The sequence below is a fragment of the Heliconius melpomene genome, chromosome 8 (assembly GCF_056956725.1).
Source record: "Heliconius melpomene rosina isolate 202511_hmr_F chromosome 8, ASM5695672v1, whole genome shotgun sequence".
Taxonomy (NCBI): domain Eukaryota; kingdom Metazoa; phylum Arthropoda; class Insecta; order Lepidoptera; family Nymphalidae; genus Heliconius; species Heliconius melpomene.
Genome location: NC_140396.1, coordinates 3194396 through 3220241, shown reverse-complemented (window position 1 = coordinate 3220241; position 25846 = coordinate 3194396). Strand labels below are relative to the sequence as shown.

The 25846-nt window shown below is 31.3% G+C and overlaps 7 protein-coding genes across 7 annotated transcripts in view; 4 read left to right on the top strand and 3 right to left on the bottom strand.

The window, feature by feature from the left end:
- The window catches only part of amon (prohormone processing protease amontillado), a 52555-nt gene extending 49880 nt beyond the window's left edge, over positions 1-2675 (bottom strand). Inside the window, exon 1 of the mRNA XM_085189027.1 lies at positions 2486-2675. Coding sequence (XP_085045153.1) covers positions 2486-2641 — 156 coding nt within the window. The 5' untranslated portion in view covers positions 2642-2675. The remainder of the gene's footprint in view (positions 1-2485) is intronic.
- Positions 2676-3514: 839 nt separating this feature from the next.
- On the top strand, positions 3515-9114 carry LOC146536693 (hypodermin-B-like). The gene is made up of 4 exons (XM_085189507.1): positions 3515-3789; positions 6024-6215; positions 6684-6823; positions 8881-9114. Exons 2-4 carry the CDS (start codon positions 6081-6083, stop codon positions 9041-9043), a joined length of 438 nt encoding a protein of 145 aa, XP_085045633.1. The 5' UTR covers positions 3515-3789; positions 6024-6080; the 3' UTR covers positions 9044-9114.
- A 356-nt stretch (positions 9115-9470) lies between these two features.
- On the top strand, positions 9471-14774 carry LOC146536692 (trypsin-like). Its single transcript, XM_085189622.1, has 5 exons — positions 9471-9592; positions 10155-10392; positions 11038-11229; positions 12520-12659; positions 13306-14774. The coding sequence occupies exons 1-5, from the start codon at positions 9471-9473 to the stop codon at positions 13529-13531; spliced, it is 918 nt and encodes a 305-aa protein (XP_085045748.1). The 3' UTR covers positions 13532-14774.
- A 1292-nt stretch (positions 14775-16066) lies between these two features.
- LOC146536690 (hypodermin-B-like) lies at positions 16067-19125 on the top strand. The gene is made up of 3 exons (XM_085189386.1): positions 16067-16443; positions 16806-16945; positions 17636-19125. The coding sequence occupies exons 1-3, from the start codon at positions 16306-16308 to the stop codon at positions 17796-17798; spliced, it is 441 nt and encodes a 146-aa protein (XP_085045512.1). The 5' UTR covers positions 16067-16305; the 3' UTR covers positions 17799-19125.
- Positions 18099-18924, bottom strand: ClpP (Caseinolytic protease proteolytic subunit). The gene has a single exon (XM_085189385.1). It carries the CDS (start codon positions 18922-18924, stop codon positions 18169-18171), a length of 756 nt encoding a protein of 251 aa, XP_085045511.1. The 3' UTR covers positions 18099-18168.
- Positions 19126-19729: 604 nt separating the features above from the next.
- On the bottom strand, positions 19730-22771 carry LOC146536689 (uncharacterized). The gene is made up of 3 exons (XM_085188994.1): positions 22483-22771; positions 20804-21820; positions 19730-20216 (listed from the first exon to the last, which is right to left on the bottom strand). The coding sequence occupies exons 1-3, from the start codon at positions 22535-22537 to the stop codon at positions 19873-19875; spliced, it is 1416 nt and encodes a 471-aa protein (XP_085045120.1). The 5' UTR covers positions 22538-22771; the 3' UTR covers positions 19730-19872.
- A 362-nt stretch (positions 22772-23133) lies between these two features.
- The window catches only part of LOC146536687 (unc-112-related protein-like), a 44440-nt gene continuing 41727 nt past the window's right edge, over positions 23134-25846 (top strand). The window contains exon 1 of the mRNA XM_085188992.1: positions 23134-23419. Coding sequence (XP_085045118.1) covers positions 23274-23419 — 146 coding nt within the window. The 5' untranslated portion in view covers positions 23134-23273. The remainder of the gene's footprint in view (positions 23420-25846) is intronic.

The following is a 25846-nucleotide window of genomic DNA, read 5'->3' as shown; positions in this document are numbered from 1 at the left end:
GTTTGCTTTGACAATAACTTTGAAATATGGATGAAGTGTAGAACGATGTAACCGCAGCGAAATACATGAGATGTATAAAGACTGAACAGAAAAATATATATGGGTCATAATCAGAAAAAGTGTACATTTTGTGTCTTTTCTTGTCCCGCTACTTTGAATGCGTTTTAAAAATACAATTTTAAAGATAATTTAAATATTTTGCCATTTAAGATAAATTTATTTATTAACTTAAAGATTTTTGTAATATTTTAAATGTATTATGGCAAATAATAGTATTTTTTGTTAGTTGCAAAAAACCTTTCAAAATACTTCCGTACAATTTTTCGTGTCCCATTCACCACTTTATTTTTTAAGAATTGATTTGTTACGAATGTTTATGGTTTTATTTGATTTCAGATATGTTTATATTACTTTACTTTATGCATAATATTAAATAGAAGTACTTTTATTGATACATTATTTAATAAATAATATATATGAATTAAGTAAATTTGTCCCAAAATATTGTCTTTTCGTTACTCAGGGCTAGTAACGTACAATTAAATTATGAACGCAATTATTTTGAATGGTGTTTAATATTATTCTTTATTGTGGCACCATAATTGTAAAAGTCAATGCTATCGTAGCTACAACCAGTAGTGTTCTCGCAGCAGTAGAGGGGTTGAAATGATTTAGAGGGAATGCGTGAAATTACATCTCAGGGTTATAAACGGCTTTTATTTTGGTAAGTATTCTATAATTTCGTTTTAAAAAGAAAGAACTTCAGTGCTTACAAATACAACACGTGGCTTATGAGCAAATATTTAAAAAGCTTAGAATTTCTCAGACTTTATTCTCAATTTAGTTATATTTCGTTACGTAACGAAACTGAGGAAATATGAAGCCTAGTTCACATTTACGTTACTAATGTTTTCTTATATATGTTTATAATAAAGTTGTAACGAACCGGTGCTTGTATATGGAAGATATGTATATAAGAAAAAAAAATTGCTGGCATATGAAAAAAACTATTAGTGACTTTTCATAACAACAAGTAACCAAAAATAAAGATTTTTAAGTTTTTTGCTTGTTTGCGTGTTTGTCTATGTGTTTGTGCACGCTAATCTCAGAAACAGCTTAACCGATTTAGTTAAACATTTTTTTAGTCTTAAAAAGACCAATCCTATTAAATATGGAGATATGCGGAATAAACCCTTACAAAGAATTAAACTTAATTCCAGTGATAACGACTCAAATTTTGATATATTTTAAAGTGGATTTAATTTTATCATTAACTTTGTGATCTCTAACTAGAAATATAAGTTTGTTACGTTACGAACTAGCATTATTATATTGTTAATATTGTCAGTTTGTTATGTTTTCTTCTTACATTTGTAATCTGTTAATACAACGATTGAATCTTTAAAATTTTAATCTGTGTCTCATTAAATAAAAAAAAACTATAGTTTTATTCATATAATATTTTTATTTTGTTGTGTATAATGCCTTATGACATCAGTTTCGTAACAAACATTATCAGTGTTGTTACGTATCAGTTACGTTACGAATTCGAAAATGTCCACTTTTCTGATTATGACCCATATATAAATGATATAAGTTTGTATTTAGGGATTTCCCCGCTAGGGATAAAGAAAAAGCCAGATCCCACCCACTTCGGCAAAAGAAGGACTTTAGAACCTTTATAAGCAAAGAAAAGAGTTTAGGAGTTTAAAAAATTGACACGATAACTGTATAAGAATAGAAAAAAATATGTGACCAAATAGTGAAAGAAGAAAAAGAAACAATATATTTTTTATTTTTATCTTTTTGTAGGATAATAACCTAATTTTAAAGCTTTTTTTTTCATTGTTCTACTTTTGGTATTTTGTTTTATTTCCTTAGTGCTACATTTGTTATTTTTGCATTGTTTTTTCTGCTTTTTGTGAGATTAAAATATGCTTGTAAATGTATGCTAATATTTTTTGGTATTGAACTAATATAGAAATACACATTACACATACCTAAAAAAATCAAGTGTATTTAAACACTGGCTACGATAATATACAGATTAAAATTTCAATAAGGATAATTTACATTTAGCGAAAGTTAACTTTATTTTGACATATAAAATGTTATTCCACACTTAGGAGGACATTTCCTAAATATAAAACAAAATATTATTTCATAAATAAATAAATTTTGAAAAATTGTGGCCAGCTTGTATAATTACAACTTTTATTTTATTTTTCTATCAATTTGAATTAAATCGATAAAATCTCATTAATTTCGAGTCCCCAAACTGCGTTAATAACTCAAAATAAACTTTAAGTAGTAAAAGTTTAAAAAAAAATATGTACAAAATAATCTGCACCAAAAACAGCGACGCATGCAGTAAAATAAAATACGGAAAGAGTTAATATTAAAAATTGGCACTGCCAGTCCCATAAAATGATGGCACGCACAAATATAGCTACGTTTATGTTTACAATATCACGTGGCCACTCACCGGGCCTAAGTTGTCGAAGCCATGGCGGAAAGCGAGCTCCTGCGCCTCCTCGTGGCGGATGGACCTCTTGAACCTGACCAGGAATGAGTTGGTGAATACTTCGCGGGTCGCGGCCGCGGACACCAGCACCGTCAGAGCGATGCATTGCAGCCACATGATCGATGTGGCCACCGGCGGCTGACTGAAGCCGAACTCCCCTGACGTCACCATATATCGACCCGGGGACCGCGCAGGCGCGAAAGCCTTAGATTATGAAAGGACTCAACACTCATGAGCATTGTTATTTGTACGTACATACGTGTTCTGTAAAGATGACCTTGTTTTGTTTGAGTGACGAATGTCGACGAAATTTATTAGCTTTTCATCTTGGTAACACGACTGTATTATAACTAAACATGTAGAAATATTTAGAAGCTGTATTTGAAATAAATTTGACATTTTATTTCATATTATGATTATTTATTTTCGTTTCTTTATTAACTTAGCATCACGCTATATCCCGCACTTAGCAGGGTAGAAAGAGGGAACCTAGTGTTAATGCACTCATGATTAATTTATTTTCTTTATTATGAATCGAGATTCCTATTAACGGTTGGTGAACAACACAAAGTATAAAATTAATGAAGTTGATAATATAAAAAAAAATATTTAAATCGTACTTGTTACCACACAAGTACAAAACACTGCAAATTAACTACAAACAATTGAACAATTCTCATCATACCCTCTAAATTAAAGGCTGACTGACTTGCCATAAAAATAATCCAATTAATGTTTAACTTAACATTTACGATCGCGGAGTACCTAAAATCATAATGCACAGTAAAATCAAATTAAAAACAAAATCTATAATAATTAAATCGTTCCGTAAACTTACTTATGTATGGTTCTTTTATTATGGCGCTCAAAGCGTGCCAGTTGAGCACATATCACTTCGCCAATGTCACGTTGTATGGACACACGAAGATTGTACAGTAAAAAAAGAGACTATATTACCTAATAGGAAAATGCAATCAAAAAGAAGTTTAATCTATATTTATATATTGATTTTTATATGTGTACACTATAGTGACAGTTACAGGAGTTTTAACAAGAAAATAATCGATGGTAAAGATGCTCCCATAAGTAAATATCCACACGCGGTGTTTTTGGAAATATCTACGTTCGGGGGCATTTATATATGTGGTTCGTCAATTTTGAACCAATATTATTTGATAACCGTCGCTCATTGTGTCTACGACGAAAGATTTAATAGGATTGAAAAAGAAATAAATGCATATGCTGGACATGAAAACATAAATAAGGTATTAATATTTTATAGTATTGCTTTAGCACCAACTGGGCATCAAAATATAATTATTGGTGTGACTGTAACGCAACGGTTGTGGGTTCGAGCCCCATTCGAGGGAATGAATTATTATTTATTAATATTTTAATTTTTTCGCTCTGGCACTTAGGAAAGTGGGGGAATGGAATGTCTTAATACAAAGTTAATTCTGCCTACCCTGCCTGTGAGATGAAGCGTGAAATTGATTTTGATTTTTATTATCTTCTATATATATAAAAGGACTTGTCCTCACTGACTGAGGTAAGACGCACGCACAGCCGTAACCGCTGTGCGTAGAAACGTGAAATTTGGACAGATGTTTACTTTTGTAATCTGGACATCCACTAAGAAGGGATTTTGAAAAATTTTAACCCTAAAGGGGTGAGATAGGGGTTAGTTAGTTAGGGGGTAGGTTAGTTTGTATGGAAAAAAATTTAAATCAGCACCGATTTTTATAAAATTTGAAATTTAGATTTTTAAAAGTATTTAATTGAACACGTGTTTCGTCGTTTTCTAGCATTCTCCCCCCAAGGGTGCAAATAAGGGGTTGAAAATTTGTATAGATTTTTTTTTAAATCGACACCAATTTTTGTAAAAATTGAAATTCAGACTCTTAAAAGTATTTAATTGAACACATGTTTCATGGTTTTCTAGAATTCTTCCCCTAAGGGTGCAAATAAGGGGTTGAAAGTTTGTATGGCAAAATCTTTAAAACGCCACCGATTATTATAAAATTTTAGATTTAGACTCCTAAAAATATTTAATTGAACATGTGTTTCATGATTTTCTAGAATTCACCCCCTAAGGGTGCAAATAAGGGGTTAAAAGTTTGTATGGAAAAATCTGAAATCGATTTTTATAAAATTTGAAATTTAGACTCTTAAAAATATTTCATTGAACACATGTTTCGTGGCTTATTAGAATTCACCCCTAATTACGCAAGCGAAGCTGCGCGCGTCCGCTAGTATATAAATAATTTGGTCCTGCTAGTTCCATGATCTATGAATTATCATTTAGAAATAGTAGCGGGGACTCTAAATTTGACAAAATAGTATTTAAATATTATATATATACTTTATTGCACTTTAAAAAACATATAAGTAAAACAAAATTGAGATATTCGTTAACAATGGTGGGCTTATTTCTAAAAGAAATCTCTTCCAGCCGACTAAAGGAAGTGGATATGACTGTCCAACAGCGGGAAGAGATTACAGTGCAGTTTTTAACACAGAGAGAAAAATAAATAAGAAATTAAAAGTAATAATAATAAAGAAGACACATAATGATTCAAATACATAAATAGCTACATATACATCCAAAGACATGCATCCTATATACATATATACTGTAATTACAAATTAAATAAATAAATAATAGCAAATACATACATACTAAATTTATGATAATAAGTACGTATACATATATATTTATACTTATGACATACATATTTATACTTACATACATACACATACGTACACACCTACTATTATATATATACTACTAATATTGGTATTTTTATAAATTTTCTTGTTGACGCTGACATTTTAATTACTTATTATTTTGCTTAATAATAATCTCGGAGGCAAATATTTTTTATATTTCCTATATTTCATTCTTAATTTATTACTCACTTTTTGCTCAGCTTTTTGCTTTGAGCAAAAAGTGAGTAATAAATTAACCGGGGCCATTATACAGGCGAAAGCGTTAACGCTCCTTTTACGAGAATAGTATTTAGGGTAAAATATTTCAATCCCATATCTAAAGAAATTAATCAAGATATCTCAACAGTTTGGACGTAGGATTTTTTTTTCATTTCACGATGTTTATCCATACCTGTATTTCGTGTGCGCAGTTACGCATAGATACCAATAACGTAAACTCATTCTACTACAATAATACTACTAAAGGTTAAACAGCTTTGAACTTTATCGCCAATTCCTACGACTCTATTTCGGAATGAGGCGTGTGCGGCGGTGTCCTTTTGATAGGTGTGTGTACGTCGTCCTTAACCATTGGCGTTTTATTTTATAACGATAATTTTATTATTTCTTTTGTTTGAAAACAATAAAAAAAAGTTTTGGGAAACAATAAAAAATGTTTTAGGCTTTTATAGACTAGTTAAAACTGTGGTTTCATTTAAAGTGGTGCTGACAAGAACACTGTCTATACTCAGTACCTACAGATTTTTCAACATTTTTTTTTTATTTCCAGGCATTAGCAGTCAGAAGAGTGAAACGTGTAATAATCCACCAAAAATTTAACCCTATTATGAAATATAATGACATCGCGTTATTATTACTAACTAAAGAACTTCCTTTAGGAGAATCTATTAAAAGAATTATATTACGACGGTCTTTTCCAAGTGATGCTAGAGGTACCTTAACCGGATGGGGTCGTTTTAATGTAAGTTCTTTAACCATCACCTACATATATTATTTATACATATTATTTCGATGAAATTAATGAAGATTTAAAATTTTGGAATTTTTAATTTACAAATTTAAATAAAACTTCGAGTATAATACATAATCTACACAAATAAAGTAGAGTTACAACTCATCGCTGTCTGTACGTGGAAGATATATGAGAAAATCTAATACTAAGGGCAATGTAATAGAACCCAAGACAATGATTTTCATTAAGTAAGTAAGTAGTAGTTGTGAGTAGTAGTGAGAATATAAATAAATAATTGTGCAGTTTAAGCGGGCGAAGCCGCGGGCAGGTCGTTTTGTAATGTTCAATTTAAACGTTTACGCGGAGAATGGTACTAAAGTACTTTACGCTTACATTTGTAAAAAAAATACAAAAATATAAACCTAGCCTTCCAGATCTTAAAATATAAGAAACTGTTTAATGACACGACTCTTACAGGAAATAATTGCAGAAAGGAGTATAACACTTAAATCAATAACTCAGACTGTCAAACCTAGAAGCGGCTGCAATATGGTTCGAGTCACGCCATCCACTTTTTGCGCCGGAAGTTACAATAAATCTAGTCCAAGAGCTGCCCCGTGAGCATTTTTACTTCATATCTTACTAAAGATTAATAATAATAATAATAATAACTCTTTATTGTACACCCAGGAAAAGACACAAAAAAATACAATTAAATTATATAAATGTACAAAAGGCGGCCTTATTGCTTAATAGCAATTTCTGCCAGGCAACCTTAAGGCAGAGGAAATAGCAAATTAAGATATGGGTAGGGTGCAAATATATATATATATATATATATATATATATATATATATATATATATATATATACATAAATTAAAGGTATAAAATAAATAAGAATATATTTACCATACATAACATACAAAGCATACATAAATACATATAGCCGTATCAATATACAAACATATAAATAAATATATATATAACTACATACATACATAGATAAAGATAAGAACTAAATGGTAAGAATAAAATGTGTAATGGCAGAAGAAAAAAAAGAAAAAAAAAAAGGAAAAGAACCTAAATCTTAAAGTGACATGAAGTGTAACTTTAAACGACGTTTGAAAGTTAGAAATGTTTTGGCATTTCTGACATCTAAAGGAAGGGCGTTCCACAATCTACACGCAGTTACAGTAAATGAACTGCTGTAGAAGGAAGAAGTGTGAGAAGGTATTTTGAGGGTAAGATTACGTCCAGAGCGAAGAGAGCGAGAATGTGCCTCGCCCAAAAACTCAAAACGTTCTTTAAGGTAAGGAGGGGAAATTGGATTGAACAGAATACAGTAAAGAAGATGAAGGATGTGAGTATTCCTGCGAAGGCGGATAGGGAGCCACTTGAGTTTTTTACGGAAATCAGAGATGTGATCAAATTTGCGAAGGCCAAATATGAACCGAATACATAAATTTTGAATACGCTCAAGTTTATTTAATTGCTCCTCTCTTAAGTCAAGATAGCAAGTGTCAGCATAATCAAGAATCGGTAGAAGGAGAGTATTTGCTAACGAAATCTTAGTAAGTATAGGAAGAAAATTACGCAAACGTCTAAGAGAACCTAAGGATGCAAATATCTTTCTGCTAACCTCACTTACCTGTGAATCCCAAGACATATTATTATCCAGAGTGATACCAAGATCTTTTACAGTTTTGCTGAATGGTATAATATCATTATTAATAAGTACTGGTGGTACAGTCGATACATCTATTTTTGAAATAAGTTTTGCACTACCAATTAAAATCAGTTGAGTTTTTTTTGAGTTAAGATGCAGACCAAATGACTTACTCCAAGAAGATATACTCTCCAAGCTTTTGTTAATGTCCTTGATTGCAGTAGGTAAGTCAGATATTTTAGCTTGATTGTATATCTGCAAGTCGTCTGCATATAAATGGTAGAGAGAAGAAATAGTACCAGAAATAGTATTTATAAACATCGAAAATAGCAAAGGAGACAACACGCCACCCTGCGGAACACCAGCAACGACAGGAGACAAGATTCTACATCATTCTTGAAATTTCCTAATGATTTCAGCTTAAACTATTTTTCCATATATTACCTGCCTACCTTAGGCAGAGATTGTAGTGTTAGGTCATTCTTTTATTCATTTGCGCCCCTTATTTGAGACATTGCTTGCAAGAATGAAGTGTCTTAACACTAGGATATCTTCGCCTAATCTGCTGTTTGCGGAAGATATATGCAGTTAAGGTAAATATTATCACCGATGGCCGATACAGTTGATTGGTTGAAATGAGGCCGTCATGGCGCAAGGTTACAAACGTGCGACTGTTACGATCAGTTGTAGGTTCTATTTTCATTTTTTCGTTCTGTTAACGAGGCAATGCGCGCAACGCCTCCGGAATTCAGCTAACTTAGGAACGGAACGGAACTTAATAAGAACCGTGTTTTAACACTAGGTCGTCCTGCTATGTTCGGGACACTACTAGATTTCTTATTTTCACTGTAATCATGTTATTATTATTATACTTGTCTAAACTACCCATTGTTGGGAAAAGGCCACTCTCTTTTGTATTGTCATATTTTTACAAATAATTTAACCAAATATATTTAATTTTGTAATGTCCTTATATTATCATATTTTTACAATAATATTTTTGCAGTGGAGATTCTGGCAGCGGCTTAGTTACATCTCAATACCAGTTATTAGGTTTGGTGTCCTTCAGGTCGAGTTTGTATCCAGCACTGCCAATATATACTAATGCTTCATATTACTATAGTTGGATTACAAAAAACACAAAGATTGCGTTATGTAGAAGTTTGTAATTCTGAATTAAAACTCATATAACTCTTATATAATTCACACATTATATAAAATAACAATCTAAAGATTGTGATCTTATGTAATATAACTGTCTTTAATAAAGTACATTTAAACTAAGATATATTTTTATTTACATTTAATGGTGATAAAATCAAATCTAACAAAAATTATTCAATAACTGTAAAAAAAGTAAATACATATTATTATTAAGGAGACTATTTTTAAAATTATAGAAAAAATTATATATTATACATAATTAGAGCAAATCAAATTTAGTAAAAAAAAATAAAAAAAACTTGCATATACTTTTACATTTACTTATAACAAATCATTTTATTCTATCAATTTGTCCATATTATTAATCTGTTGTTGTTGTAGTAGTGCTAGAGGCAGAGGTAGTAGTAGCACATTCATTTTCCATGGCATGAGATGGAGGATGTTCTAAAACATTATTTATCAATTAAACCAAATGATTTGAAAGGAAGTGCTTTGCTATGTCTGTCCCTGGAGCTAGATGTCCCGGACGCCCAAAGAAACGCTGATTGGATATCGTGATGCAGGACATGAGAGCCAATGGTCTAACCACCCAGGACATTACAGATCGTGCAAAGTGGAGTAGATTAAGGAGGAAGGCAGACCCTGGCCATACGCCGGGATTAACACCAGGAGGAAGAAGATTATCCATATGATTATTTTTATTTTCTGATTTTTAATATTGAATCTTAAATTACATAATTTGTAATGTAATGATTAAAATTCGGTAAATCACGTCATAAAGGTGTAAAATAAATTAGACTGATAATACAACAAATTATACTTAAATCGTACCTGTTATCACAAAAGGACAAAAAACTGCAAGTTAAGTTAACAAACAACACAATTCCCAATACACCATCTAGATTAAACTAATATTCTCATAATACTGAGCATTGACTGACGTGCTATAAAAATAATCCAATTAATGTTTAACCGAACATTTAAGATCGCGTAGTAAAATCTAATCAATTAAAAAACAAAATCTAAAATAATTAAATCGTTTCATGAACTTACTTATCCAATGAATTATTTCAATTTTTACATATTGATCGTTGTATCTGTACACTGTGGCGACAGTTACAGGAGACTTGAAAAGAAAATAATCCATGGTAGAGATGTTTCGATAACTAAACATCCCCACGCGGTATTTTTGCAAATACTTACGGACGACTCCATTCATATATGTGGTTCGTCAATTTTGAATCAACATTATTTGATAACCGTTGCTCATTGTGTCTATACTTCATATGACGAACGATTTCATAATATTGGAAAACAAGTAAATGCATTTGCTGGACATGAAAACATAAATAAGGTATTTGTATTTTAGATATAGAAGAAATTTCGTATGGCTAACTAAAACTCCCACTGAGCATCAGTAGGTATATAATTTTGTAAAACAATATTATATTTAAGGCCGCCGTTGCGCAGGGGCACAATGGTGTGATTGTAACACGACGGTTGTCGGTTCATCCCCACTCGAGGGAATGAATTATTATTTATTAATATTTTCATTTCTTCTCTCAGGCACTAAAGCAAAAGCCCGTTGTTAAGTACCGCACTCAACACGCATTACCTCGAAAAATTCGGTGGAAAGTGGTGAACGGAATGTCTTAACACTAGATTCCCTCTGCCCTTCCTGCTGTGTGCGAGATAATGCGTGAAATTGATTTAGATTTTTGTCTTTCATTATATTTAAACACTTTTGTCCTGCTAGTTCCAAAATCTATCAGTTAGAAATGGCAGCGGAAACTACATTATATCGTTTTCGTTTAGTATTTAAATATTTGGATTCTTACTATTTTTCTATTTACGACGTTTTAACTATTACTTTGTTTAATAATAATCTCGGAAGCAAATATCTTTTGTATTTCATATATTTTATTACTTAATTTATTACTCACTTTTTGCTCTAAACTGAGGGCTGAGGACAGATTTTTCAACAATTCGTTATTTTCAGGCATTAGCGTACAGAAGAGTGAAACGAGTATTAATCCACACAAAATATTGCCCTATCACGGTATATAATGACATCGCCTTATTATTACTAGCTAAAGCACTTCCTTTAGGACAATCTATTAAAAGAATTATATTAAGACCATCTTTTCCAAGTAATGCTAGAGGTACCTTAACCGGTTGGGGGTTTTTAAATGTAAGTTCTTAAAACCTGAAAACATGAAATAAATGAAAATTTAAAATTATTAATTTACAGATTGAAATAAAACTTCGAGTATAATACATAATCTATACATATAAAGTAGTGTTATAACTCATAGCAGTCTGTACGTGGAAGGTATATGACAAAATTTAATAGAGTATTAATTAAATGTAATAGAACCCAAAAAAATGGTGTGGTGTCGTGGGACACCAGGTAGGAACGAAGTTCCTTCGGCTAATGTAGAATCGACACAAATTGCAAAAAAAGTCGTGCTGAATTTTATGTAGGTATTCTTGATTTTTCTCTTAAATTTTGCTGATTAGTTTTTATTTAAATACAAGAAAGTATTTAGGAAATTCAGTATTTTAGGAAATAATAAATTACTTAAAATAAAAAAACATCGTAATTCAAATTATCAACTAAAATAACAAAATATGTCTCTTTATTATTGTTTGACAATATATAATTATATAGAAATAGAAAAATAGAAATAAAAATAATTACAAAAAATGTTTATTATTATTTCATGAGTATATACTATGCATTGGTGGGGTGGAGTGGTAATAGAAAGAGAAGGGATGAGAGAACGAAAAGAAAGAGAAAGGTATTATACACTACTCGTCTGTGTATGCGACTGTCGCGCCTGCGCACGTCTCATTTAACGGTTTTATTCCACGCATTTATCTTACGGTTTTACTATCACATTTTTTCAGTTCGGTCACGCAGCGAAATCCTTATCCCTTCCAAGCCTGCCGTAAGGAACTTCGTTCCAACAATAATTTTAATTATTTATTTAGGTTGTGCGTTCTCAAAATCAGCTTAACCGATTTAAATACAGTTTTCTATATTGCATTTTGGAACGTTCCTTAACATTTTAGTTTTTATTTTCTTTAAATCGGTTCATAAATAAAAAATCATAATTGAATCAATATAAAGTATTTTGTCCGATAAAATTGCGACAAAATACTAGCTTTTAATAAGTAGATACTAATTGAATTTATTTATTTATTTTTAATGTATGGAAATTCTCTTTAACATAATAATATAAGACCACGAAAGTAATTCAAATGAAAAAATAAACAATTGTGCAGTTCAAGCCGCGAATGAGCCGTTGGCATTTTATAATGTTAAATTTAAACCTTTACGCGGGCTTTAAACCTTTAGGCTCTTTACGCTTACATTTGTAAAAAAAGAAAACATTGAACGTTATATTAAAATATATCTAAAACTGGCCTTCCAGATCTTAAAATATGAAAAAACTGTCAAATACCACGTCTCTTACAGGAAATAACTGAAGAACAGAGTATAACACTTAAAGCAATATCTCAAACTGTCAAACCTAAAAGCAGATGTAATACAGTTGGGATCACACGAAGCAGTTTTTGCGCCGGAAGTCACAATGAATCCAGTCCAAGAGCTGCCGGGTAAGCAATTTTACTTTGAATCTTGCTAAAGAATCTACATCATTTTAGAAACTGCCGAATATTTTTCTTTATGCTTTATTCCATGCAGCATGGCAGGCAGAATTTCTTTCCTTCCTTTTATTCGTTTTCAGCCCTAATTTGATACATTACTTGCAAGAATATAGTGTCTTAACACTTGATTCTCTTCGCCTAATCTGCTGTTTGCGGAAAATAGGTACATGAAATTTAGGTAAATATTATTACGATGATGTAAATTAGGCCGATACAGTCGATTGGCTGAAATGAGGCCGAGCAACCGGTCAAGTTTACTGTGACTGTAAACCGGTTGTAGGTTCGATTCCCACCCTAAGACATGACGAGGTAAAGCGCGCGACCCCGGAATTCAGTACAGTTAAGAACGAAAGGGTCTTAATAAAAACAGTGTTTTAACACTAGGCTCTACCCTGCTATGTTCAGGATATCACTAGACTACTATCACTTATTTTCACTGTAATCATTATTATTATTATACTTGTCTATACTGCTCATTGTCGGGAAAAGGTCACTCTCTTTAGTATAGTAATAATTTTGCAAATAATTTAATAAAAAATATTGAATTTTGTAATTTTATATATTATCAAATTCTTTTATAATAATGTTTTTGCAGTGGAGATTCTGGCAGCGGCTTGGTTACTTCTACATATCAGCTATTAGGTTTGGTGTCATTCAAGTTGATTTCACACCCAGCATTACCAGTATATACAAATGTTTCTTATTACTATAGATGGATTAAAAGAAGCACAAAGATTGCATTTTGTAGAAGTTTGTTATTTCCGAGTTTAAACTCATATAACTCTAATATAATTCACACATTATATAAAGTGACAATCTAAAAATTGTGATGTTATGTAATATAGCTGTTGTTAATAAAGTACATTTAAACTAAGATATATTTTTGTTTACATTTAGTGGTGATAAAATCAAAGATCTATTAAAAAATTGTTCGAATTACTATATAAATAACTCTATAAAAAACTAAATACATATTATTATTAAGCAGACTATTTCTCTAATCATATAAAAGTTTATACAGGGTGGAAGAGGCAGCGCTCCTTTTACTGAAACTGCATATAGAGTAAAATATTTTAAGCCCAGACCTTAGAAATTACTCAAGGTACCTCAACAGTTTGGATATTTCCATTTCACCTAAGTTATTCACAGCCACCTTAGAGGAAGTCATCCGCAAATTAGATTGGCAGGATTGTGGGTTAAAAATAAATGGAGAAAACCTAACGCATCTCAGATTTGCAGATGACTTAATTATCTTTTCGTCATCAAAAGAAGAACTGCAGACGATGATGAACAGCCTAGAAATAGAAAGCCGTAAAGTAGGATTGATTATGAATGTCGAGAAGACTCAAGCCATGACAAATGGATTGCAAGAACAGACAACTATTAACAATAAAATAATCAACTACACAGACGAATATGTGTATCTAGGCCAAATAATCTCGCCAATAGATATGACTACACTATAAATCGATAGACGTATAGGTCACGCTTGGAAAATATACTAGAGTCAAAAAGAAATCATGAAAAATAAAGAAATTAGCATATTTATCAAACGAAAGCTTTTTGATACCTGTATATTGCCAGTCCTAACATACGGTTGCCAAATTTGGTCCCTTAACAAGAACCATATACGGAATCTTCAAGCTTGCCAAACGGCCATGGAAAGGAGTATGGTGGGAAAGAGACTTTCGGACAGGATAAGAACTGTGGACATAAAAAAATATACAAGAACCAAAGATGTTGCCGTAACCATTAAAAATCTAAAATGGAAGTGGATAAAACATACTATAAGGGGAAAGGAAAAATGGACCAAGATGATATTGTTTTGGTTCACCCGCGACAGAAACAGAAGAAGAGGTAGACCACCCAGGACAGCAAATGATAGGGAGAAATGAAGGCAATTGGGGGAGGCCTTTGCCAATAGGCATACAGACGTAAAATAACGTTAGAAGTGTACATTTTTTTTCTTAATTACTGCTGCAAAATTTGTTATTTTTTTTTGTATTTATGTATAAATATTTTAACACTGTAGTATGTCTGAATAAAGAGGCTATTATTATTATTATTAGGCTTTTATAGAGTAGTTAAAACTGTGGTTTCATTTAAAGTTGTTGACAATTCCAGCCTGTATATACATATACATAATTAGAGAAAATCAAATTTACAAAAAAAATAACTTGCATATATTTCTACATTTACTTATAACAAATCATTTTATTCTATCAATTTGTCAATATTATTAATCTTTTGATGTCGTCATGGTACTAGAGGGAGAGGTAGTAGTAGCACATTCATTTTCCATGGCATGAGATGGAGGATGTTCTAGGACATTATTATTCAAACCAAATGAATTTGCTTCTATTGGTGGTCACTCGAAACGCTAAGGCCAATGTGCGGATACTGGGCGCGGCTGTACGGGGAGCGTTTTGGAAGACTAGCGACACGACAATTGGGGTTTTCAATACGTGCCATAAAAATAATCCAATTAATGTTTAAACCGAACATTTACGATCGCGTAGTAAAATCAAATCAAATTAATAACAATATCTATAATAATTAGGTAAACCGTTTCGTGAACGTACTTATCCAATGGTTTATTTCAATATTTATATATTGATCGTTATATCTGTACACTGCGGCGACAGTTACAGAGATTTTGAAAAGAAAATAATCGATGGTAAAGATGTTTCGATAAATATTTATCCCCACGCGGTATTTTTGGAAATACTTTCGAACGACTCCAGGTATATATGTGGTTCGTCAATTTTGAATCAATATTATTTGATAACCGTTGCTCACTGTGTCCATGACGAAAGATATAATAACATTAGAAGCGAAATAAATGCATTTGCTGGACATGAAAACATAAAAAAGGTATTTATATTTTACTTACAGACTCTGACTGAGTATCAGCATAAAATTATGCAAAACACTATTATATTTAAGACCGTCGTAGCGCAGGGGCACAAGGGTGTGACTGGAACGCGGTGGTTGTGGGCTCGATCCCCACTCGAGGGAATGAATGAATGTTATTATTTATTAATATTTTCATTTCTTCGCTCTGGCACTAAGGCAAAAGCCCGCCGTTGAGTACCGCCACTTAACATGCATTGCCTCGAAAAATTCGGCGGAAAGTGGGGAACGGAATGTCTTAACACTAGGTTCCCTCTGCCTACCCTACTGTGTACGAGATAAAGTATGAAGTTGATTTTGATTGTTTATTTTTATTATATTTAAATACATTTGTCCTGCTAGTTCCATGATCTATGAATTATCATTTAGAAACGGCAGCGGAAACTCTACATTACGTTGTTTAGTATTTAAATATTTGTATTCTTACTAATTTTCTAGTTTACGACTTTATAACTATTACTTTGTTTAATAATAATTTTATAGGCAAATATTTTTTGTATTTCCTTTATTTCATTACTTAATTTATTACTCATTTTTGCTCTATATTTCATTACTCAATTTATTACTCACTTTTTGCTCTAAATATATGAGGTGAATTACAGGTAATTCAACAATTCGTTATTTCCAGGCATTAGCGTTCAGAAATGTGAAACGAGTAATAATCCACAAAAAATATAGCCCTATGACGATACATAATGACATCGCCTTATTATTACTAACTAAAGAACTGCCTTTAGGAGAATCTATTAAAAGAATTATATTACGACCGTCTTTTCCAAGTGATGCTAGAGGTATCTTAGCCGGTTGGGGTATTTTAAATGTAAGTATACAGAGGGCAATGTAATAGAACCCAAAACAATGATTTTAATTGTTTTCAGTCTATGCGTGCAAACGCAAGTTCATCTCAAACGACTTTACCGATTTAAATGCAGTTTTAATATTGGATTTTGGCAAACGTCCCTTAATAATTTCCCTTAAATCCCTTCCTTAGTACGAGTCCACATTATGAAAATGAACATCTGTCCAAAATTTCACGTTTCTACGCACAACGGTTACGGCTGTGCGTGCGTCTTACCTCATTCATTGGGAACATCTCCTTATATATATATATAGATAAACCTAGCCTTCCAGATCTTAAAATATAAGAAACTAAACAAAAGTTAAATAACATTTCTCTTACAGGAATTAACAGAAGAAGAGAGTATAACACTTAAATCAATAACTCAAACTGTGAAATCTAGAAGGAGATGTAATATAGTTGGAGTCACGCGAAGCAGTTTTTGCGCCGGAAGTTACAATGAATCCAGTCCAAGAGCTGCTCCGTGAGCATTTTTACTTCGGATCTTACTAAAGTTTCTACATCATTCTTGACACTTCTTAATATTTTCAGCTTTATGCTTTATACCACATATAACAAGGTAGGCAGAGATTCTAGTGTTAGGTCATTCTTTTATTCGTTTTCAGCTCTAATTTAAGACACTGCTTGCAAGAATTTATTGTCTTAACAATAGGTTGTCTTCGCCTAATTTGCTGTTTACGGAAGACATATAAAGGTTAGGTAAATATGATCACGATGATATAAATTAGGCAGATAGTCGATTGGCTGAAATGAGGCCATCATGGCGCAAGGTCACAAGCGTGCGACTGTAAATGTGACCGGTTGTAGGTTCGATTCCCACCCAAGGATATGAAATATTTAATATTTTAATTTCTTCGTTCTGTTAACGAGGCAAAGCGCGCAAAGCCTCCGTAATTCTGCGCACTTTAGAACTGAAGGGTCTTAATAAGAACCATGTTTTAACAGGGTTGTCCTGCTATGTTCAGGACACCACTAGATTTTTTCTTATTTTCACTGTAATCATTATTATTATTATATTTGTCTGTACTGCCCATCGTTGGGAAAAGGCCGCTTTCTTTAGTATAGTCATAATTTTACAAATAATTTAATAAAAAATATTTAATTTTGTAATGTCTTATATTACCTAATCCTTTTTATAATAATATTTTTGCAGTGGAGATTCTGGCAGCGGCTTGGTTAGTTCTAAATACCAGCTATTAGGTTTGGTGTCATTCAAGTTGAGTTCATATCCAGCATTACCAGTATATACGAATGCTTCATATTACTATAGATGGATTACAAAAAACGCAAAGATTGCATTATGTAGAAGTCTGTAATTCTGAGTTAAAACTTATATAACTCAAATATTATATAAAATAACAATCTAAAGATTGTGATCTTATGTAATATAGCTATCTTTAAAAAAGTATATTTAAGCTAAGATGTATTTTTATTTACATTTAGTGGTGATAAAATAAAAGATCTATTAAAAATTGTTCAAATTACTAAGTAACTCAATAAAAAACTAAGTACATATTATTATTAAACCGACTATTTCTAAAATCATATAAAAGTTTATATATACATACAATTAAATCAAATAAAAAATAGGAAATCAAAATTAATAATAAAATAAATAAAAAAATAACTTGCATATATTTCTAGATTTATAACAAATTATTTTATTCTATCAATTTGTCAATATTATTAGTCTGTTGTTGTTGTGGTGGTGCTAGAGGCAGAAGTAGTAGTAGCACATTCATTTTCCATGGCATGAGATGGAGGATGTTCTAAAACATTATCAATCAAACCAAATGCTTTTGCTTCTATTGGTGACATAAAACAATCTCTCTCCATAGAATTTTGCACCTTTTCAGCAGCCAATCCCGTATGCCGAACATAAAGAGCATTTATTTGAGATTTTAACTTCAATATTTCCTCTGCTTGAATTTGAATATCAGTTGCTTGTCCTCTAACCCCACCAGAAGGCTGATGAATCATAATACGAGAATTAGGTAGTGCATGACGCATTCCTGGTGCTCCAGCAGCTAAAAGCAGTGATGCCATACTACAAGCTTGTCCAACACACCATGTAGCTACAGGTGGGGTGATGTATTGCATAGTATCATAAATGCCAAGACCAGAAGTCACATTTCCACCAGGAGAATTAATATAAAGATGAACAGGTTTTTTGCTAGATTCTGATTGAAGAAAAAGTAATTGGGCCACAACTAATGAACTTATGTCATCATTAATAGGACCCATGAGGCAAATAATACGTTCGCGAAGAAGTCTAGAATATATATCATATGCTCGCTCTCCTCTGCCAGTCTGTTCAACGACTATGGGTATCATTCCAAGCCTTGCAGGTTGGGTGCTACTTAATGCTCGTGTAATTCCGATTCTTGAAGCTTGTAGGCGACATGCAGTTCTGCTAAGTTGCTGAATATAAGAATGTGCCATAGTGAAAGATGCACCTGTTGACACTATGTATCTATAGATTGAAAAACAATAAGTTGATATACCAAATTATTGTATTTATATCACAAACATATTAATATTGAACGTTCAGATCTAAATTTTGACGTGATATTTAAATACTTTTTCTTAGTCTTCTTCTTATTTTTTAACTATGTATTTTTTAATATCCTCCTTGTTAAAATCTTTTTCTGATATAAATTTCTGCAGTTACATTATTTGCAAAACAATGACAGTGACAATATTAGTAATGTCAAATATTTGGCATGTCGTGTGCTATATAGCACTCGTTCAAAAACCTTAAAAATAAATATAATTAAATACAATAATTTTAAGAAATAAAAAAAAGCTTTTTTAACATTTTTAGAGTGTTATTACTAAATTTAACAATAATTTGTTTCAAATGAGAAAAAATATTTTTAATAAAAACACCAAGTAACGGTTTATCGAGCTTTCAAGCGGTAGATAAAACAATAAAAATGTTCACTAAAGAAACGTATGAAACGGTATGAACCTAGGCAGGAGCTAGATCGTTATTTAACTTGACACGATGGAAATTGACGCGATAATCCCATTTAATAATTTTGTTCTATTTATACAAAGTCCATTCCATTGCCTTAATTTAGTTTTCCGTAGCTCCTACACTTTATCCAGTGATCAAAACTGCTCACTTACCTGTACTTGCTAGTACTACTACCTACTCAGACCTCCAAAGGGCAGGGTTCCTCTGAACCCGAAAACTTAAAGAACAGAAACATAAAAATAATATTAAGGCCATTAATAAGACTACTTTTGTAATCACAATAAAATTTTATTACAGTAATTTAAGTAACTTAGATGGATAAGGCACTGCACACAAAATATATTAATATCACATGATTTGATTAAAATTTCATACAAAATTAAAGGTTAAACAGAAATTACATATTTTTCTTATGAGGATTTATTTTGAGGCTGCCTTCGCCTTAACTTCATCAATGCTTCTTGTCTTTTTTTTTCAATCAATAATTTTATATCAATGTCTGTATTAGATTTTTCACTTTTTGTATTATTCACTGGTTCTGTTGTTGAGTTACTTTTATTTATTTGTGGGTCTTTATTTTTTGATACTGGAATTTTATATGTAAAGGCTGGTTTCTTGTGAACAGGTTCATTTTGTGTTGTAACCAAAGGTTCCGAAGCAGTAAATGGCAATTGTCTTTTAGCAAGAAGTTTATCTTTTGCCTGTTGATGCTTCTTTTTTATTTCATCTGGTGTACACCGCAAAGGTGAATCATCTGCAACAGAAATAATACTTTACAAACTTTAATTATTCACTAACATATTGTAATTAATTTGTAAAGGCAATAAATATTGTTTAATATAAAGTTATAATTAAAAATTGTGTCGAGTTTGTTGATGCTGGTATGTAACACCAGTAGTTTCCAGAAGTCTGTTTGTATCTGCATATTTGTCTGTATATGATTTAAGTTATACATTTTTAATAACAATTAAGTGTTATATAATTAATACCTTATCATAAACAGTCTTTTAGTTCAATAATTTCAATAATCAATGTCTATGTTGTATGTAAATGAGAATATTTTTGGTTTTATTTTCTTGCACTATTTGTAAGGAGAGCTTTATCAGAATAACTGTCTAGATCTATATTCATTATCCACCTTACCACTAATATAGGTAATAAATACATAAAGGACATATAAACAAATATATGTATTGAAATAAATAATGCTCTGATAACAAATCAAACACTCAACACTCGAGTGTGTCCTAGTAGAGTAGAGAGTTTAGGTAGTAGAGTAGAGTAGAGTGTTTAGGTTTCCTATGTTTAGCAAGTTTTACAAAAAAAAAATATATACAGTACCTATTTTATTAAAGGGCATTGAATTATATCTTCCAAATACCATTCCACTACTGGAAGGTTTATTAATTTCTGTTACTGATGGCGATTCAGGCATAGAATTGTGTCTACCAAAAGTAGATTTATTTGATGGGCTTTCTTTATTACACACTATATGTTCTGTCCAATTCACAGTTTCCTTTCTATTATGATTTTTGTCATTTTTACTGGTCATTTGTGAAAGTCTCTCTAAGGCACTGTCATTAAGATTTTCGAGTAAGTTGTCGAATGAGTCATTATTTAATCTGGGTGAATCACATTTTTTTATTTTTTTTATAATTGGAGAATCAAAGTTGATATTGCTTAAAATGGCATCCATGGAATCTTGATCAATATCTACTTTTAAGTTTGGCTTCATATATCTATCTACAGTTCCAAGACAGGCTCTTTTTTCTCCCTGGGTTTCATTACAAAAAATTTTTTCTTCTACCATTTGACTTACTTTTATTAAATCTTCATTTATAGAATCATCAGATTCTAAGCCATTATCTGTTTCACTATTTACAAACTTAGAACTCAACACATTTTTCCTCAGACATCGATTTTTATTTTTAACAGTGCTTCTAGGAGAAATGTCACTTGAGTCACTGAAAATATCTTCCTCAGGCTGAGGTTTTTCAAATTTTAGAGGCTTCTTAGGCAGTATTTCAAATAAATTTTGATTTAATGTTATAAGGTCTTGTAAAAATTCCGATTTTTTCTGTGAAGCCTTTACCATTCTACGTTTAGGTGCTACCTTTTCTATTACTTTAGATTTTATTATTTCTTTTACTCTTCTACTAACTGGTGTTACATTTCTGATATGGGTTCGGCTTGATTTTGAAGTAGGTGTATTAAAATTCCAAACAACATCTCTCTCTCCTTCAATCCCATCTTGTGTACAAATAAATGGCACAGGACTTGATGCTCCAGAATCACAAATGGAGTCACTATCTTTGGATGTTGAATCTAATTTATGTTCAGGTGTAGAACATGATAATACTGAAAAACATGGAAATTTTATTCATATTAATAACTTTCTTAGAATAGAATAGAATATACTTTATTGCACACATAAGAGAAATATTTAGAAAGAATAACACAAATAAAATTGAAAGAAAAACATGTATGCAAAGGCGGTCTTATTGCTTTAAGCAATCTCCACCAGACAACCTTTGAAACATTACGGATAAATTGTAATGAGGAGAAAGGGGACAACATCTCAGTGCAAATTTTATGAAATATAATTAAATATTATATAATATATAATAAACTAAGTCAATAATATAAAATAAACTTACATAAACTGAGTTTAATGTTTATATACTTTACACATACATACATACATACATACATAAAACATGTTCAAAAATATATACATAATATTAAAATAAATTAAAGATAAACTATTATACTAAATTAAATAAGTACTCTTTTAGACGATTTTTAAAACTGTATAGAGATTTGGAATGTTGAACTTCTGTAGGAAGGGTATGGGAAGTTGGTAATTTAAGGAGATTATCACAATAATCGGGATCTAAGGTGGAGGTGAAGACGTGAATCGGCACCTTGGAAACTAACTAAACTAACTAACTTTCTTAATATATATTTTATAAACATACATACTGAGAAAATTATTCATTTGTAAAAAAATATGTAAGTACCTTTTTTTTTATTTTTCGCAACCATATTGGATTCTTTTTTATTTTTATGATTCATATGTGAGCTGAACTCTTCATGCAAATTAATAATATACACTGTACCATAACAAAAATAATGTTTTACTACATTAGACTAAAAAAAATTTACGATCAGAACGAAATATATGTAAAGCTAAAAATATACAATGCTTCAGTTACTTTGGTTGAGGACAGTAACTAAATAATATAATTAAATTATAGCATTACAACAATATAAAAAATATGCTCTTTTTAATCGTAATAATCGTGAAAATGTCATTTACAATAATAAAATGACATTCACTTATAAGTATGGAGTTGAACTTGACGTTTAAAATAATCGGATACATGTAAAAAATGTTAAGAAACGGGTTGCCCGTAAAGGAATCCCTTTATTTTCCGTAAATAGTTTAAGTTGGGACTGAAATGGCTGTATTATTTATTAGTAACAATATTAAAGTAATATGTAAGAATATATAGATCAGTGATTTTATATTTTGCAAAACAGGATCGCTTGTTATTTTTAAATTATTTTTTAATACTGGTCACCCTGTCAGATATTTACAAGTGTTTAATTTAATACCTCCGTCCTCCAGTCTTCCACCCTCCCGACACCTCAGTCCTCAGTCCTCCTTCAATCGTCTGACACTGTTATCATCAGTCGCATGTCATTCGGATAAAAGTGTGGTTGTTCATAATACTTTTTAAGACTTATCCGCGATGTGCCTTCGGAAGTGACACAGTTGTAGTGTAAAGTGAATTTGTAACCAGCCAAAATGCTCGCGGACGGTGAAATAGTTGGTGACGGATCATGGAACCTCACGATCTACGTGACGGACTTGAACGAGAAGCGTACCATGGTCGTAAAGGGAGATATGCATATAGGTGGAGTTATGCTGAAATTGACGGAAAGCTTCGGTAAGTTATCAAAGGAGTGCAATAACTATTATTTCAATAATAATGTTTACCTGTGTCCACTGGCCTCTGAGTCATGAGTATTTTAGTAATAAATCTGTAGCTCACAGATTCAAGTGTATTAGGTCATTATTTCCAATAATATAAAGCTAATATATATTCTTAGTATTTTTGTTAATATAGAATGAAATGGTGATAGAAAAAATATATTACTAATTTATAATACTATTACTATATTTAGTAATATAGAATATTTACAAATAAATTACTTATATGTATCTTAACAAACAATACATACTATGTTGTATAAAAAACATATTTTATTTTACTTTAAGTAAAATTCATCTTACAATATCTAAAATATATAATTCTGGTAGGTCCTAGTGGAAGAGCTAATGAGATGCTTCCGTACCTCCCTTCCTCAGCTTGCCTTAAAGCATGAATAATGGCGAGCCCAGTAATTTCTTTGACAGTTATAGACCATTGGCAAGGTTATCAGCCTCTAGGTCTTCTATCATCCATTTTGCCAACAATTATCAATTTGTGTGAATATCATGGTACAGTGGCTCTCATTTAATCCATTGTAGAAATTAATTTTCTTTTTTCTACTCTGTCAAGATGATGTCAATATCCAATTTCTCAGGAATAAAATGTCTTACTAAGTTCTCAAAAAGTTTAGTTGGAATCAACTAAGAAATCTTTTTGTATGGGATAGTCCATTAATTGAGCCATTGATTATTATATCACATTTATTGTTTTTATGTAACCACATTTACTTACAGTTATTTACTTAGAATGTGTCATACACAATTCTTAGTTATTTCCATACAACATTTACAAAAAATACTTCTTCTTATCTTTAATGAATCTTCATTTGCTCAGGTGAGAAGTTATATTAACCAACAAACAACATTCTTATTATCTTGCTTTTTTTAATAAAAATATCTTGCTTATTTGATTGAGAGAGATATTTTTTTATTTTATCTTTTTTTTTGGAAATAAAGAGTTCATTTTAAAACTAAGAAAACATGTTAGTAATTGCATGAAAATATTTTTAAAATTTAAATTTTATAAGTATTCATTGCTTCGTTTAGTTGAATTTATAACAGGTTTTGATGTTAATAAAAGCAGTACCTGATTTGCGAGGTAAAGGGAGAGCCGATAATTTGCGCGAGCGAGAAACGAGATGCGTGTACGCAGGCGCGCGTCCTTCGCGGACGATAGTATGATGACGGCGGCTAGTTTTTCTTTTTAAATGTCATCTTTAGAAAAAGGCTAATGTGAAAAATACATATGCCAAAACTATTTTTTTTATATTTTATTCTAAATATGGTTGATCAAGAAATTTATTTAATCATAAATAAAATGTAACGTGTGAAACTATGACTTTATATTACCTGTAAAGGTATGTTTTGCACTAAAAACTAAATTAAAAAAAAACAAAACATCTGTTAGCCATTAGAGTGACCATAATTTTTGCACCTACGCAAATACTATGGGATTACTTTCAAAATGGCGGTCGATATTCGCCCACTTATCCAATAGTATGAATAATTCATTATCTATTCAATGAACGTTATTATAATGTAAATTGTATTGCGTATGTGTGGTAAATAATTATGAACTGTATTTTATTAAATGTTTGAATAGTCAATAAGGCTTGCATAATATATTGTTCTTCTATGTGAAGAACCTACTGCTCTCTGCCATCTCATCTCAGAGTTATGATACTCTATGAATAAACTTGGTTTAAGTATTATTAATATCATACCCAATACCACCTGCATAAACATTTTTTATTACATAAGTAGCGTGGGGCTTCGCCCCGTCGTTCACTTTGCTTGCCTGTACTAACCATTTCGCTTTAAGAATAAGGTCTTTAAAAAACTTTTGTATAGTACTGTACACATTAAACTTTTAAAAATATATTATTTTCATAGATTAAAAAAAAGGATTATTTTTCCGAAGCTTCACGAGCACCCCGCATGTACCAAGGCAAGAAGCAATGCAGGTTGAACCTAGTGCTAAGAGTCCATTCCCCTCTTTCTGCCAAATGTTCGAGGCATGTACGTGTAGAGTGGCGGAAGTCAACACCGCCCTTTGTGAAGCTTTGTTAATGACTATATTATCCATAAAAAAAGGTCCATATACAGACTCATGAACGTATGCAAATTTTCAAAGCATGGTTACCATAAACGACATACTAAGTAGTCGAGCCATAATGTTAATTGGAGAGAAAGGAAATTGAGTGATCTAGTCGACTATTCAGCTAAACCCGGTTTCACCTGTATAATCATGTCCTTATTGCGTAGTTTAACAACAGCTTAAATGTTTAGTAAATACCTACTTATTATTTAAACAATATAAATCTATGTATCATACTAATTTAATAGTGAAATCGTATATTTAATAATATTTTACGTTGACTTTGAAG

Coding starts and splice junctions, on each gene's coding strand:
- LOC146536693 (XM_085189507.1), top strand. CDS start 6,081: ATGAAATATAATGACATCGCGTTATTATTACTAACTAAAGAACTTCCT. Junction 6,216..6,683: donor CCGGATGGGGTCGTTTTAAT/GTAAGTTCTTTA, acceptor CGACTCTTACAG/GAAATAATTGCAGAAAGGAG. Junction 6,824..8,880: donor TCTAGTCCAAGAGCTGCCCC/GTGAGCATTTTT, acceptor ATATTTTTGCAG/TGGAGATTCTGGCAGCGGCT.
- LOC146536692 (XM_085189622.1), top strand. CDS start 9,471: ATGGAGGATGTTCTAAAACATTATTTATCAATTAAACCAAATGATTTG. Junction 10,393..11,037: donor GACATGAAAACATAAATAAG/GTATTTGTATTT, acceptor CGTTATTTTCAG/GCATTAGCGTACAGAAGAGT. Junction 11,230..12,519: donor CCGGTTGGGGGTTTTTAAAT/GTAAGTTCTTAA, acceptor CGTCTCTTACAG/GAAATAACTGAAGAACAGAG.
- LOC146536690 (XM_085189386.1), top strand. CDS start 16,306: ATGACGATACATAATGACATCGCCTTATTATTACTAACTAAAGAACTG. Junction 16,444..16,805: donor CCGGTTGGGGTATTTTAAAT/GTAAGTATACAG, acceptor TTTCTCTTACAG/GAATTAACAGAAGAAGAGAG. Junction 16,946..17,635: donor TCCAGTCCAAGAGCTGCTCC/GTGAGCATTTTT, acceptor ATATTTTTGCAG/TGGAGATTCTGGCAGCGGCT.
- ClpP (XM_085189385.1), bottom strand. CDS start 18,924: ATGGCACATTCTTATATTCAGCAACTTAGCAGAACTGCATGTCGCCTA.
- LOC146536689 (XM_085188994.1), bottom strand. CDS start 22,537: ATGAATCATAAAAATAAAAAAGAATCCAATATGGTTGCGAAAAATAAA. Junction 21,821..22,482: donor TGCGAAAAATAAAAAAAAAG/GTACTTACATAT, acceptor CATGTTTTTCAG/TATTATCATGTTCTACACCT. Junction 20,217..20,803: donor AATGCCCTTTAATAAAATAG/GTACTGTATATA, acceptor TTTCTGTTGCAG/ATGATTCACCTTTGCGGTGT.